This window comes from Protopterus annectens, chromosome 3.part0 (genome assembly GCF_019279795.1).
Source record: "Protopterus annectens isolate FY-2018-M chromosome 3.part0, PAN1.0, whole genome shotgun sequence".
In the NCBI taxonomy this organism is placed as follows: Eukaryota; Metazoa; Chordata; order Ceratodontiformes; family Protopteridae; genus Protopterus; species Protopterus annectens.
Window position 1 is genome coordinate 1,364,170,358 of NC_056731.1, and position 16,027 is coordinate 1,364,186,384.

Below are 16,027 nucleotides of genomic sequence, written 5' to 3' on the forward strand. Positions count from 1 at the left end.
ATGTGATTTTGCGGATCCCTTTAAGGCGTCCTTCACAAATTCTCCCTTTGATGGGTCAGCTTTGTTTGGCCCTCAGGTGAAGGAAACCTTGACCAGGTGTGAGCAGGACGGCAAGACTCTTTCTGCTGTTGGAGTCCGTTTTCCACCCCTTCTAGGCCTTATCCCAAAGGACAGAAGGGTGGGAAGATGTGGTTCCGTAAATCCCAAGGAGTCACGGGATTCACATGGTCAGTTTACCCCTAGAGGCAGAGGGGGTAACAACAACAGACGCCGCTCTAGTGGCAGAGGGGGTCCGTAGAACCAGTGAAACAGGGAGCCTCTCTCTGATAAGCCCTTTCAGCTGCCCTGAGGTCTTGCCCGGCTGTCCCTCCTTGGAGGCAGTCGGGAAGATTATCACTGTACCCAGAAGCCTGGCATTCCCTCACTCAAGACAGATGGGTACAGTCGATCATATCCAAGGGTTACATAATTCCTTTCGAGGAAAGTCCCTTCCCCTCAAGTTCCCTTCAAGATGTACCACCCGGTCTAAGGGACATTGCAGAGTTAGAAATCGCAAAACTACTGCAAAAAAGAGCCATTCAGCCAGTTACAATAGACCATTCAGAGCCCGGAATCTACTCAAGGTTCTTTTTGTTCCCCAAAAAGACGGGAGACTGGAGACCAATATTGGACCTCAGCAGACTCAACAAGTCTGTCAGGAAGACAAGATTCCGAATGGTCACTCTTCAGTCAATTCTGCCCTTCTTACAGAAGGACAACTGGATGTGCTCAATAGATCTTCAGGACGCGTACTATCACATCAAAATTCACAGACGCTCCAGGAGATTTCTCCGCTCGGCTGGGGTCCAGTCACTTCCAGTTCAGAGCCCTGCCCTTTGGTCTCACTACAGCCCCCAGAGTGTTCACCAAATGTATGGCAGTGGTCACGGCTCACCTGAGACGTCAGGGATTCCAGGTGTTTCAGATCTCAACGACTGGCTCCTGTCAGCCACCACCAGGCATCAGCTTATACAAGCCAGGGATTACACAATAGACCTGTGTTCTCATTTAGGCATCTCAATCAACTTCGAAAAGTCATCCTTATCGCCCTGCCAGTCTATTACCTTCATAGGCGCAAACTTAGATACTGTTCGGATGTCAGCTACCCTTACAGAACAAAGAGTTTCAGACATTCAGACTCATGTCAGGATCATTCTGGCCAGCAAGAAAGTACAGGCCAGAATGGTTCTAAAGGTATTAGGTCTCATGGCTGCGGCCATTACTCTTCTTCCCTGGCTCGGTTCTACATGCGCCTCCTTCAGTGGATGCTGTTCACACAGTGGTCATACCAGCAACTCCCAATGCGTCACCAGATTCTGGTTACACAAACATGCAAAGAACATCTTGCTTGGTGGATCACATCGTCTCAGGTTCACCAAGGCAGGTGCTTTGTACCTCCGTCCCCGATAGCCACTGTCACCACGGATGCCTCCCTGATCGGGTGGGGGGGTCATTATCAGGGCAGGATGGTTCATGGGACGTGGCAGCCGTTCGAGTACCATCTGCACATAAATGTCCTGGAGATGAGAGCAGTGCTTTTAACGTTGCAAGCCCTCAACGACTTTCTTCCCGTAGGGACAATTGCAGTCCACACAGACAACATGTCTGTAGTTTGGTATATCAACAAACAGGGCGGAACCAAGTCCTACCCCTTGTGTCGAGAAGCGCTCAGACTTTGGCAATGGGCGATCTCCTCTCATCGGTTTCTGGTAGCAACGCATATCCCTGGGAAAACCAACATTTTAGCGGACAGATTGAGCAGAGCTATTCTCATGCCTCACGAGTGGTCTCTCAAACAATCTATAGCGGAAGAGATTTTTCTGGAATGGGGTCGTCCATGTTGCGATCTTTTTGCTACTCCCCAAAACAGCAAATGTCCAGACTTCTTCAGCCTCTTCCCTCTATCAGGCCATCCCCCCAGAGACGCTCTGACCCAGGATTGGCCCCAGGGACTTCTTTATGCCTTCCCTCCATTTCCTCTGATCCCTCAGGTGATCCAGAAAGCTACCGTTTTGAGAGCCAAATTGATTCTCATTGCCCCTTACTGGCCTCGACAAGTTTGGTTTCCGTTCCTCCATCATCACCTTTTGGTGCAGCCGTGGCATCTGGACCCAGTGCCAGATCTACTGATTCACCAATCCGGTCAGCTGCACCGGTCAATCCCTTCTCTCAACCTCACAGCTTGGTTGCTCCACTTCCTTCCTTAGCCAGGCTTCCTTTGATCTCTAACCCAGTTAGAGACATCATAGTAGCTTCACTAAAATCCTCTACCAGGAGGATTTACACAAGCAAATGGAACGTTTCTCTTATTGGGCTAAGGCCCAAAATATTGATCCCTTTACTGCCCCTGTTCAGGCAGTTCTGGACTTCTTAGCAGAGATTTTTCATGCAGGCTCCTCTTCTTCCACAGTCAGAGTTCAATTGGCTGCTATTTCTAATTTTCATGTCGGGATAGCAGATCATAATATTATGTCCCATAGGCTCTGCAGGGCCTTCTTGAAAGGAATTTTCCTACTGAAGCCTCCAATCAGGAATCCTCCTCCTCAGTGGGATCTAAATTTAGTGCTGACATCCTTGATTCTTCCCCTTCGAGCCAGCTGTTTCTTGTTCCCTGAAATATCTTTCTTGGAAAACTTTATTTCTAGTGGCTATTACATCTGCCAGGAGGGTGTCTGAACTTCATGCTCTTCGGTTCGACCCCTATTTGATTTTTCACAAAGACAGAGTATCTTTGAGAACTAATCCATCCTTTTTACCTAAGGTTGCTTCAAAGAACAATCTGAATCAATCCATTGATCTCCCGGTATTTTTTCCTAACTATTCAGATAGGGTTGAACAAAAGCTACATTATCTTGACGTCCACCGTCAACTCAGATATTATTTGGACAGAACAAAAAATTTAGAAAATCTGATCAACTTTTTGTTTCCTATGCGGATAATAAAAAAGGCCTTCCTGTTTCTAAAGTGACTTTGTCCAGATGGCTTTCTTCGGTCATCACTGAAATCTATACTCAGGGGAAAACAGCTGTGCTCAAAACCTAAAGCACATTCAACCAGGAGTTTAGCTACTTCTACAGCTTTTCAGGCTAGACTTCCTTTGGACACTATTTGTGCAGCGCCACTTGGGCCACTCCTCACACTTTTGTTTCCCATTACAAATTGGACTTGGCCTCCAGGGACAGAGCCAGTTTTGGCTCTACAGTCCTCAAGAGTTTGTTCCATTGAGCCACCCAGGATAGAGATGCTAGGGGCGGTCCCATCAAGCAAGAATGAAGGCGAGATTGACAACTTAACATTAAGAAGTTATGTACCTACCATAACGTTCCATGTTAGTTGTCTTCTCTCGCCTTCTTTCTTCGACCCTCCCTCCTTCCCCCTGGCCTGGACAGACCTTGTATAAGAAACTATTATGCTAAAGACCATTCAGACCTGGTCCTTTTTCCATCTGTAAGTTTCTTCTTCCTTTGGGAAGTATTTTTTGCTTGGTGTTATTGCCCTTTGTCAACAAACGAGATCTGGGTACTTACTGCCTTGCATCATGGGATATGGGGCTGCCTCGAGCTGGTAAAAGGAGTTCTCGAGCTAAAGCAAGTGCCGAGTCGGAGCCGAGGATCGGCTCCGAACCCATCAAGCAAGAAAGAAGGCGAGAGAAGACAACTAACATGGAACGTTATGGTAGGTACATAACTTCTTATTAACAACATGCACTGAATTTATGTTTGCCTCCATGAGAGGTTGCCACTCCTCTGGAACAAACTCTCAATTCATGTAAAACAGAACCCCTCAATGACCCTATTTAAGCGTAACCTAGACATTTGGACAGGAAACTGTAAATTTACAGTGGATGTTTCACCTATGTCCCTCTTAGACAGGGCAGCCAGTGCTGATCTTAGATTCATGCACAAACATAGACTATATATCGTGGTCCATACGGGAACAAGGGTATAACATGGCTAGCCTTGTAGAGGCCTTGGGGCCAATAGCCTAGTAACCTCCTATGTTCGTATGAAGTCAGCACTAAATTGCACTTTCAGAGAAAATGGATCAGGTGGCACATTAGACATTAACAAGTCAGACAAGAGCATGTTTGTCAGAGATGAAAACAAGTAGCAAGTTGGACTGATGGAAGAGCTCAGCGAAACAATCAGTACTAGGTTCAAATCACCTAGGCAGGTATGTCAGGAGATCCAGGTGTGCTGTATGTCAGAGGACAAATGCCTGAAATAATGGATGAACACAAACTATAAGAATATTTAGAAGACTGGAGCATAACCTTATTTACTAAAGAACGGGTTCTAGTACTCTGCTCATTTCATGTCCTTTGAAGGAGATTGTTTGACCCCTGAAAATAAGATAAGTAAAATGATAATCTGAAAGAAAAATAAAAGGGGAGAGCAGAAAACCTAGTCTGCAACACTGTGGAAAGTTTGCATCACCATCATTACCCTAAATTGATTTCTTAATTAGTGTAGGTCATTGATCTACCTTTCCTACAACAACAGTGCTATTTCATAGGTATACTAAAGTGAGAAAAGTGTATCATAGGGAAAGGATTATTGCAAGTAACAGTTTATTTTGTTTCAGACTGTGTGTGTGTGTGTGTGTATATATATATATATATATATATATATATATATATATATATACATATATATATATATATATAGGTGCAGTTAAAAGTGTTGACACTGTATATTGCAGTATGAAAATGTTGATGGTTCATGATGCAGACAGAGGTAAGTGGGTCAGTGTAAAGGTCAGAAGTGTGTTTGTGCAAGTGTTGAAGGCTTAGCTAAAGGGATAGCTTTTGTGATATGCATGTTTTTGGTGTGTATTTGTTTCCGAGTTTGTGTTGTGTAGTGATAATGTTACAGAAGGGTTTTTTTCTAAGGTAAGATGCAGGGTTAGGGTTAACGCTAGCATGCATCAGTGAAGGTGGTACAGGGGGCGAAAACATCACTGCACCACCTTATTAATGTCTGCTAACTCAAACCCTGCACCTTACTTTAGAAAAACCCTTTCTGTAACGCACACAATTCAGACATACAGCAGTATTGCTATGTTTTTTTTTTTCTTTTTTGTTGTATCTGTAGTGTAGAGTTATCACAAAAGTAAAGTTTTTTTTTTTTTTTTACAGTTTATTTCCTATGAATTTGAATTTTTGCTATTTTGAGTGTCAATGTTTTGATGTGGCTACGTGATGAACTGCTGGTGTTTTGATGTCTGCATTTTTTAACCATAATCATATATATGACGTGTAATGGCAGTTTGACTTATTTTTTCTTATTTTTTTCTCTTAGGTTTTATAACTTTTTTAGTTGAGCCACTGTTTGTGGAGTGGGCACGGTTTGCAGACACTCGGCTATCGCAGACAATGCTGTGTCACCTTGGACTAAATAAAGCCAGCTGGAAAGGAGTGCTGCAAGGGCAGTTGGACAGTGGAAGTGAAACAGATACTGTAGTGGAAGAGCCAGATTCCCAATGTTTACCTCAGGAAAGCCATAAAGTATGATGATAAAGAAATTAGTAACCAACCTGTTTAGCCTGCCCTTGGCAGAATGACAAATTTACTGATACTTCCAAAAGTGCATGTCTGGAATAGTGCTATTTATTTCCATGAATTTGTTTTGGAATACAACTCTATGTTCCTGTTTCCTAGTCCATGAACAAACAGCAACATGAAGATGCCTACACTGGATTGTCATAATCTTATGCAGCAATGGAGAGAGCCATGATGACACAGTTGGAAGGAAAAGCAAAACAACAGACTGAATTGTTATAAAAAAGTGCCATGTGGAAATTCCATTTTAGTGAAAGTTCAGTAGAAGTTGATTTTACATACAAGTAATCTTCAGAAGAAGGGACTCCTTTTTTTCACAAAGTAAACAAAATTTGTTACACCATTCAAAGTATTCTTCCTTATGTTGTTAATAACAAAATGTGAAAAAAAAAAACACTCCATTGCTGCCTTCAGCAGGATTCATTGTTTACAAATCTAGCCTTTAACTATTTTGGTTCTGATCATTGCCTTCTGGCTCTTTTGTGAAGGAACCACTTAATACATTTGCTTACTTTTTTTCTAACAAAAACGAAAAAGACTGTATGGCCTATTTTATTATTAATTTAAAGTTTTATGTTCACATTGATTTTATGCACTGTGAAATCTTATAATATTTCAATAATATTTCAAAAAATCTACCCGTTACTTCTGTACAGTTTAATTCATTTTATACTTTCTATAGTTCATTTTAAAAAAATGCTACAGGAAACAGTGTTATGGGTATTTTTCATGAGCTGATGCATGATTTTTTTTTTTTTTTGCTTGTGTACCCCTTACTGTACCTTCATTAAAGAAGGCAAAATGTAGACACGCTAATCAGCTCAGGGTACTTCTGAATCTAAAAAATAGATTAGGGAGGAATACAGTGTGTCTAAAAACTACCCACTCCTTCCTTACGGTGTAATAAAATAACCATTGATTTTTTTTTTTTGTATCATCAGCTGTCACATTGAAAAGAAATTGTAGTTCATTTCTACAAATGCCTTAAAACTATGCACAAAGCTGTGACCAAACCTGTTATTTTGATTAAAAAGTGTATTGTTATTGTCCAAATCCTTTCCATAGGCTTCAGATACAAATCAAAATTTGTAGGGCACATTATTTAGATTATTTTTAAACATAACATTTTATATTTATTTTAAATTGTTTTGATTGCATACTTTAGGCATGACTGTATTTTTCCTACAATCAACTGGTGCTTTCTAATTTTATTCCATTTGTATTTCCGTTCTGGTAGCAAAAGACTGTTTATTAATTCTGTTTACAGTTTGTCAAAACAGCCTGTTCTGAGACAAGGTTTCTGTGTAAAGCCATTTGTAAAAGCTTTGGCATAACTCATTTTGATACATGCCTGTTAAGGTTTAAATTTTAAAGAATAAATAAAAAAAAAGTTTGCAAAATAACAGTCTTGTGGTCCATTTCATGTTAAGTTGCAATGAAGCAGTAGATGGCCTTCTATAAACTACTTTACATAACAATAATGAGTGTTTTTATGTAAAAAAGATATAATCTACTTTAAAAAATCATTTGTCAGTGTTGATTATTAACTTGCACATAAGCTAGACAAAAAGAGAAGAATGAAGTGGCAGAGAATGTATGCAAAATGACGGACTAGTAATACGAGAGTCAGAGGAGAACTGTTAGGTTGAATAAGAGTTTATTTCTGAAGTTTTATTTTATTGTATGCACGCTTTTATATATGTTGTAAGGGGGTAGTGACTGACATCCTACAAAGATTGCTGTCGAAGCTCCGAGCTATATCACAAATGGAAGAAAAGGGTCTACAGAGTGAAGTGAATGAAAGATAAAAACAGGGAGGGAGAAAACACACGAAATGGAGGAGAGTATAAAGAATTTAAAAAAAAAAGAGGCAGGGCACTAGAAGGCCAATAGACAGCACTGACAGAAAATAAAGATGGAAAATATAGAAAATCATGACTGGATAGAGATGGACCAACATCTAGCAAGAGTCAGAAATTAGTAAACTAAAGAATCAGGTGGGCAGCCAGAAGAATTACTCCAGGGGAAGACTGTGAGGGTGCTAGAATACCAAAAAAGGATTGCTGATGAAAATATGATTGTTTACTTCAGAATCAGGCTAACTCTAGTAATTATAAGACCAGTGACCAAGTGTCCTGGGGCTATTAAGTTAAAGAATACCTTGAATGTTGACAGTCTCCATATTCCTTTAAAGTTTTTTGTAGGAGGAAAGTCCCCTGTACCCCATCACCCCTGCTACACACACACACACACACACACACACACCTGCCCAGGATTAAGACACCTCAGAGAAAAGGGAATACTCCAAAATAGTCTCTCATCTTTAGGATAAGTAAGTCAATATTTTCCCACCTTCAGTCTCTCTTCCAGGACTCATATGCATGATTTGTGGAAAATAAAATTGTTACCTTAGAAGCAACACTGTACAGGAGGTGCCAGTGATAAAAAAAATCATCAGTTAGAAAGTAGAGTATCAGACAGAAAGCCAGGAAAGAGAAAAAGCTTTAGCCCATGATGGAGCAAAGCTAAGGGTCAAGACAGATTATTACTCAGTTCTGTGCAGAAAAAAATGAAGGTATAATACACTGTAAGATGAATTACAGATACTGGTCTACATTTTACACATTTTAGTATCCAGATATGCTTATGATCTGTAAAAGAGGGTAGAAATTAACACTTAGGAGCCTAGATGAAACAAGGTAATTGTTTAAAGTAGCAAGAATTAGGCAAGGAACCTGAAACCCAAGGCTGCAAAAAGCATGGAGATAGTGTCAGAAGAACAAAAGAAAGCTGGTGAGCAGAGCAAGCTCTGCAGTGGGCACTCAGTAGCTAAAAAACAGGAGGACAAAGACTTTCAGGTGTGGACTGGGCTGCTCACATATAGAGAGAAGAGCAAAACCTCAATTTGAAAAGAAAGTACAACATGGAAAAAGAGGGGAGCCAGAAAGATCCACAGGAAGGGAGCAAATTCAACACAAAGGAATATGAAACAAAAAAATCAAGATATTGTGGAGAAGTAAAGAAGAAAAAATAGTACAATGCAGACAAGGGGAATACATAAAAGCACAGAAGCAGAAATTAGGGACAGGCTGGACCTGAATGGAACAGCTGGTTAGGTTTGTCTAGAGAGAAAAGGAAGCAGTTCAACACATTTAAGCAGCAAACAAGCAGGGAAGAGTAAAGGATGATATACAACCAGAGGAAGAGAGAATAGTGCAGAATAAACTGGGGCATATTGACCAAAGAAGGAGAGTAGATAAACTTAGGCTAGACTGCTTTCACACATACAAAAAATGAAGCAACAGGTCCAGAGGTAAATAGGATAATGACTGAATAAACACAAGAAACAAAAAAATAAAATCTCAAAAGAATAAAACAAAACAAGAAGCAACTCAATATGCAATGTAACAGATAATATAAATTTTCTGTAACATTGTTTTTATGCTAAGAAAGGTACAGTTGTGTAAGTAAACTTACCATAACAGTAGATGTTCAAATGATCAATCATATAGTAGTCTTAATTATATAGATTATACCCTGTATAAGATATAACAGCTGATCAGCTTCCAAAGCTTCAGGGTACCTTTCACATACCCAAAATGTCAGTCAGCTCGAGATAAGTTGACCAAACATACAGGTATGGGCACCAATCCCTCAGAGCTTTCATGCCAACTGAGAAGCCTGAGTACTGAAATGACAATGCTAAGAAAAACAAAAAATAAATGTCCACACCCTGGCATAAATAACACAACAGAAAATAAAGGGATGGAGGGGAGAGAGTGGCTACTGCAGCAGTAATCATTCAATTACTTTCTGTTATGGTAAGTTTAATCGCACAGTTGTACTATGGTCATCATGTTTATCATTCTTTTAGTAGCCTTAGCTATATGGGTAGATTACTGTAGCTTCCTACATTTGGAATGTGGAAGGAGAATAATCCAGGTGCTCCCCCAGAATGCTCCTAGCAAAGCCTGATCTAGACCTAGAGAAGGAATTGAGCTTATAGCGCTTTGTTAAACGTATGTACAGAGGACCAAGCTGCAGCTCCTAGAATATTTCTAGAATCTCAACTTTTCCAAAAAGCCATTTATGAAGCTGTGGGCCTTGGTCTGGAGTAGTTTTGTTGTGCTGAGTATAACAAAAGGTATTACCCTTAGACAACCATTTAGAAATAGTCTGCTTTGACACAGGTTGACCTTTCTTACCTTCGCAATAAATGAAAAATGTATCTGAAGATATGAAATATGTAGTTCTGTCAAGATAGTATCTGAATTGTCTGCAGAAGTGAAAGGTCTGGAGTATCATTACACCCTCATTTTTTAGTTCAGGAAATAAACTGGGGAGCTGGATAGACTGGCATAAATAAACTCTGACACCACTTCAAGCATCCCTGTCTCTCTGAAAAATGAGATAGGGTTGATTTACCATAAGACCTTGCAACTCAAGATGCCCACCTTACAGAGCAAGTGCTAGCTTCTGTAACATAAAGTTAAAATGCCAAGGAGGCACCACCTTTTTTCTTGGAAGACTCATGTAAAACCCCCATCAAAACCATTTTGACATGAGAATACATTGAAGAAGTAGGGTCCATCTGCAGGCATGCTGAAATGGCTGATAAATGAGCCTTGATGGATGAATAAGAAAGGTCATAGGATAGTAATTCACACAAATATTCTAAAACCAGAGAACGACTAGTGCTGAATGGGTGCTGGTTGTTGTTGGCACCAACATTTCCATTTACAAACATTGAATTTCCAGGAGCAGGCTTTCTTGCCTGCACTAGTACCTGCTGTACATACCCAGTAAGCAGGTACCTAAAGGGAATTAAGACCCTATCATCCAGGCAATCAGTTGAAGTTGATTGGGGTCGAGGTGTATCAAAACCCCTGTTGTGTGAGTAGAGCCAATCAGTGAGAAAGCATGTGGTGGTTGCCCCTGGCAATTTCCAAAAGAAGGGAGAACCACAGTTGCCTGGGCCAGAAGGAAGTCACCACAGTGATCTTGGGGGAGTCCATCTGAATCTTCAGAAGTACCCTGGCTATCAGTGGAAAGGGTTAAAACGTATACAGGAATATTCCTGTCCAAAGAAAAGAAAAAGCACCCATCTTTGAGGCCTTCTTGCATGGAGTCCTAGAGAAGAATCTTGCCAGCTGATTGTTTAGAGAGGAGGCAAATTGGTCTACTTGAGGAACTTCCTCAGATGGATCAAATCTTGGAAGACCCCCAATCTAGTTTCCATTCTTGAGGTTCTGCCTCTGTCCTGCTCAGCTTGTCTGTGACAACTTTGCTCTGATGGAATGTAGGATGCCTGTAGAGTTAGATTGTGCTGAGAAGCTGTATCCTAAGCTAACATGGCTAGTCTACAAAGGGGGCATGACCTGGTTACTCCCTGCTTGTTGACGTACCACATGACAGTCTGTAAAAACTTGAAGTGGTCCCAGGGACCAAAGATGATTCAGAGAATTGATTGCCTTGATCAGGGCAAGCATCTCTTTTATATTCATGCATTTGCATCTGTCCTTCGTGTCCCACACACTTTGCATTTTTATCTCTCCTGAAACTGCTTCCCAAAGTCCAAGGCATCTGTGCTGACTGCTTTGGAACTGGGAGGCAGAATGGGAGACCCTGATTTAAGGATATTTGCTGTCTCCACCAAGTGATTTCTCTTTTGACAAACCCTAGTACTGGGATTTAAAAAAATAAAGGATGTTGGTGTAGGACCAAACAAACTTCAGATGCCATTGTGTCTTTCTCAAGTGGAGTCTTGCCAGGAGTATAATCAGAACCATAGATGCCATGACACCCAAAATCTAGAAATATTCCCTCATAGTGACCAAAGTCTGACTAAAAAATAGCTATAGATCTTGTCTTTCTTGTGGAAGAAACTCTCTGAACTGTGGTGTCTAGCTGACACCCTCAGAACACAGTCCTGTGTGAAGGAGTAAAAAAGACACTTGAATATTCTCTTGGAATCCCAGATTTTGTAAGAGATCCGTCTTGCAAGTGTAATATTCCTGGCACTTTGAAAAAGACACTGCAGAGATAAGCTAGTCATCTAAATATGGAAAATAAAGATATCCTGTAACCTGCAATGAGCTATAACTGGAGCTAGACACTTTGTGGAACACTCTTGATACAGTGCATAGTCCAAAGGGGAAGGCAGGGATCTGATAATGTGATCCAGACACATAAAACCTTAAGCAATGTCTGAAGTCTGCATGAATCAGGGTGTGATAAATATATTTAAAATCTATTGTTAACAGGAGATTTGAGTGAGGAAGAAGTGGTAATGGATTGTGAAGTAACGTCATTTTGAATTTAGACACTATTTACAAACAGGTTTAGGAAAGAAAAATCTAGAACTGGTCTCCAGGCATTTTCTTTCTTTGGCACTAAAAATATCCTTGAATAAAAAAAAAAAAAAAACTTTCTCCAACTGGTGAGGAGGATCTGGTTCTATCACTCTCTGGAACAGCATGTGATGAAGAACAGGTAGAAATAAGAGTTTGGTCTGGTCTGGTAGATGGGGAATTACTCCCTGAAAAGGAGGAATTTCTTCCCACTGCCATCTGTAACTTGGATGAGTGATCTTCAGAAGCCATTTGTCTGCAACTATCTGCTGTCAAAGAAAAAAGTGGAGATTCAGACTTTCTGGAAGGAAAATGAGCTGCCAGGTTGGGGTGCGGGGACAAGATTCCTTAAATACTCATTCTGACTTGTTGGACTGTCCTTGGTTTGGGGAGCTTCCAGAATTTATTTTGGAAACCCCTTGCAATTTCTTCTTAAATATCAGTTTACCTGCATTTTGTTGAGACTGTTTAGTTTGCTTTTTGCCAAAAATGAATGAGGGGTTAGAGAACCCCTTAAAATTTTGGAAAAGGAGGTCTGAAAAATCTTTGGAGATTCCCATTATCAATTTGCCACTTTCATCTTACTTTTGATCACTTCTGCAGCAGAGGGGCCAACAACAAAATCTCAATCCAAAGTAGAATTTAAAATCTCATTTTAAGATTATGTGGAAGGTTCTGAAAGTGCAGTTAGGCTAACCTCCTCAAAACAGTACCAGTGGCCATCACCCTGAAGAGGTATCAACCGAGTCATAAATGCACTGTAAACAATGAATAGCAACTTGTACAATAGAAGAAACTATATTTTGTCCTCACAAGAATAAACTCCAAACAAAACTCCTCATACTTCACAATTGGAACAGACTTTAACATGAGCCTGACCATTCAAAATTCTGAAAATCAAAGTTGCAGAAGCATACGTTTTCCCATACATATCATTAATTATCCCATTCTTGTCAGAAAGTCAGATTGAAATTATCTAAATGTTTAGCAGCAGTAAGATTAAGTAAAGCTATAGTTTCTGGGTAAGCTTGGGAAGAGTATATAAAAATTTGAAAGACTAAGAACTTTATACACTTGGTCTATTTTCTTTAAGGCAGCTGGCTATCAGGAAAATTACAGGCAGTAACACACAAATCCTCCAAAGTTGACATAACTGGAGGAATAGGTGAAGATCTGTAAATTCCTTTTGTAACAATTCATAGCATTTTCTGAGGGACTGAGAAACCTCATGTTCTCCCACTGAAAAAAGTGGCACAACCTGGAACCAGGCTCCGTGAGAGAGAACCCCCATAGGAAGAATCAAAAACTGAGCTGCTTTCTGAGTGAATCAGAAATTGGAAGAGAAAACCCTTTATCTGCCCCTTCATCTTTCTGTCCAGATTCAGAATCTTGATTCTCTTAAGGAAAAGAGGTATCCCTCTTTTACCAGAAACTACTTTATAAGAAGAATCAAAAGCCTGAATTAAACCCTGAGCCAGTCTCAGTAGACTCTCTTTTCTAAGGAAATTTGAGGATATTAAATGCATGTTTAGCCTTCTGTTTCTTTTGATAGGAAAATAGGGCCAACAGTGTTGTTAGTGGCAGCACCAGCTTCCCCAGGGATGGGCACAACATTCTGACAAAACAGGAAGCCTTTCTTGCCCCTATCCCAGTACCAACAAAAGTGGCTGCCCCTTGTCCCCTGAGGGATCCCAGCACCCTCAGAGGACATTGCTGACCCCAGGTCTATAGTGGCTGTGCTACACCAGAGGTATCCAGGGTAAAAGATGACACCCATGGCTGAGGCAAATTGCTAGACTCCTATGGTGGCAAAGGCTGTTTGCTTAACTTTTTCTTTTTATGTCTGAAACAAAGGCCGACCATGGAACTAACAGTTTGTTTCATGGTCAAGCTGAAAATGATGCCTCCTTCCCGGGAAAACAAGTGTCAAAGGCCAGTAAATCATCAGTCTTTAAAAGTAATTCTTTCACAAAAAGAAGTAAAAAGCACTTTAAAACACTTTTCCATCCCTAAAAAGTAAAGTAAACACAATTTCTTCAAATACAAAGTTTACAATTCCTTGAAACAACTTTTAAACTGATAGGATGTGCTTTCATTTAAAAGTACAATACAGTTGCATGGCATTCCATTAAAAGACACACTCCTATGTTTAAAATAATTTTCCTGAACAGGAAAGTGTTATTAAACAAACAATATTTTAAAATGGAAGTTTTCCGTCGAAGGAGCCTTATCTGGACAGCAAAAGAACAGCACAAGCTGAATGTTGATCCTTGAAAGACTCAAAGGTGTATACTCTTATGCGGCAGGAAAGCACTGAAGGGCTTGGTGCCCAAACCTGTCTTAGTCAGCTCAGGATGACTAATGATTTGGGTGCATGGAATGTGCACTGAAGCTTTGGAAAGTGGTCAGATGTTATATCCTATGCAGTATAACACCCATACAGCCAAAGGTACTGCAGCCATGATCAGTATGATGAGCAGCTCTTGTTTAACTGATTATTAGGAAAGTTACTGATGAATGCTGATCATGCAAGGACTATGTTAGACAAAGTTTGCTAATTCTGCACACTTTTGCTTCTAAGGCAAGAATGACTGCTGCATTGTTAAGCGTGCGGAAAGAGCATAGTTAAGGATATTACTGGAGAAGGGAAAGAAGGCATGGCAGAGTGAGGAAACTATTTGCTTGAAAATAAGAGAAGTTAATGAAAAAACAAGGGTGGGTGAAACCAATAAAAAAAATAAAAGAGTTGGGAGACATAACATGCATTATATGTTCTAAGTAAACCAAAGATTCCCTGGAGGTAAAAGATGATGGGGCACGGTTGGGGGGGGGGGGTGAGCCAAAAACTGTTAGGCATGTCAAGGAAAATAAAGATAGAAATGCTTACTTGGAAGGACAGAGCATGGTGAACACAGCCCTAAAAGGACAGACAGAGCGAAGGAATCAAAGGGGAATTGGTAGAGTTTCATTTAAAAAAGAAAAGGTTGCTTAATAGTAATCTCATGCATATTATCCAGGTACTTAAAAGCTTTATTTAAGGAAGAGACATGTATATATGAAGTTTTTTAAAAAAACAAGTACTTTCATTCCATCCTCACACGCTATGGTAGAGACTTTCATTGGAATGTGTGAGAAACAAATTAGAGAGAAATTAGCTAGACAAGGTAAAGCTAAGTTTTATAACATGTCAAAGGCTGAACATGCACTACATGAACTAAACAACATATCTAGTGCGGTTATTAGACCATCTAACAAGGGTGGGGTGGGGTTGTGGTCTTAGATAAAGACCTTTACTTACAGCAGATGAACATTTTATTAAATGATGTCGATACATACTTGAATGTATCTGGTCCTACAGTGAAAGGGATTATTGAGAAGGTCTCTTTTTTGGTATTTGATCTACTGATTACCAATGTGATTAATGAACCATTATTTGAATACTTTAAAGTAGAATATCCATTAATTCCTAACCTGTATGGACTGCCCAAAGTACATAAACATTTGAATATATACCACCTATAGTATCCAGCAAAGGCTGGGTGACTGAACCTCTATCTATTTATCTGGAGAATAATCTACATATCTTTCTAGATCAATGTGTTACTATATTGAAGGACACCAAGGCATTTCTACAGAATTTGTATATACAAACATGTAACTTACATACTGATTATTGGTTTGTGACCGTGGAATATAGAATCCTTATTTACTGTCATTCCCAATGAATGAGGAATATCTAGTATCAGGAAGGTTTCTCTTATCTGTACACTGCTAGAATTAATACTTGACAATGTTTTTACATTCAATAATGAATTTTACCTGCAGAGGGTTGGCATAGCAATGAGCACACCATGTGCAAACAGCTATGCCAACCTTTGCTTATTTCAATGGGAAATGGACTTTTTTATATTTATCTAACAACGCATTTACTGAGAATTTGAAATGGTATACACACTTTGTAGATGGTGTCTTTTTGTTGTGGGATGGCACTATTGAACATCTGAATGAATATTGCATATCTGCACACTACCACTAGTTTCCTTAAATTTACACACAAATATTCTTATAGTGACATTGA

The 16,027-nt window shown here is 39.9% G+C and overlaps 1 protein-coding gene across 1 annotated transcript in view; it reads left to right on the plus strand.

The window, feature by feature from the left end:
* PDE7A (phosphodiesterase 7A) overlaps nucleotides 1–7,002 on the plus strand; it is a 1,297,734-nt gene extending 1,290,732 nt beyond the window's left edge. The window contains exon 11 of the mRNA XM_044065847.1: nucleotides 5,340–7,002. Coding sequence (XP_043921782.1) covers nucleotides 5,340–5,551 — 212 coding nt within the window. The 3' untranslated portion in view covers nucleotides 5,552–7,002. The remainder of the gene's footprint in view (nucleotides 1–5,339) is intronic.
* Nucleotides 7,003–16,027: the final 9,025 nt, after the last annotated feature.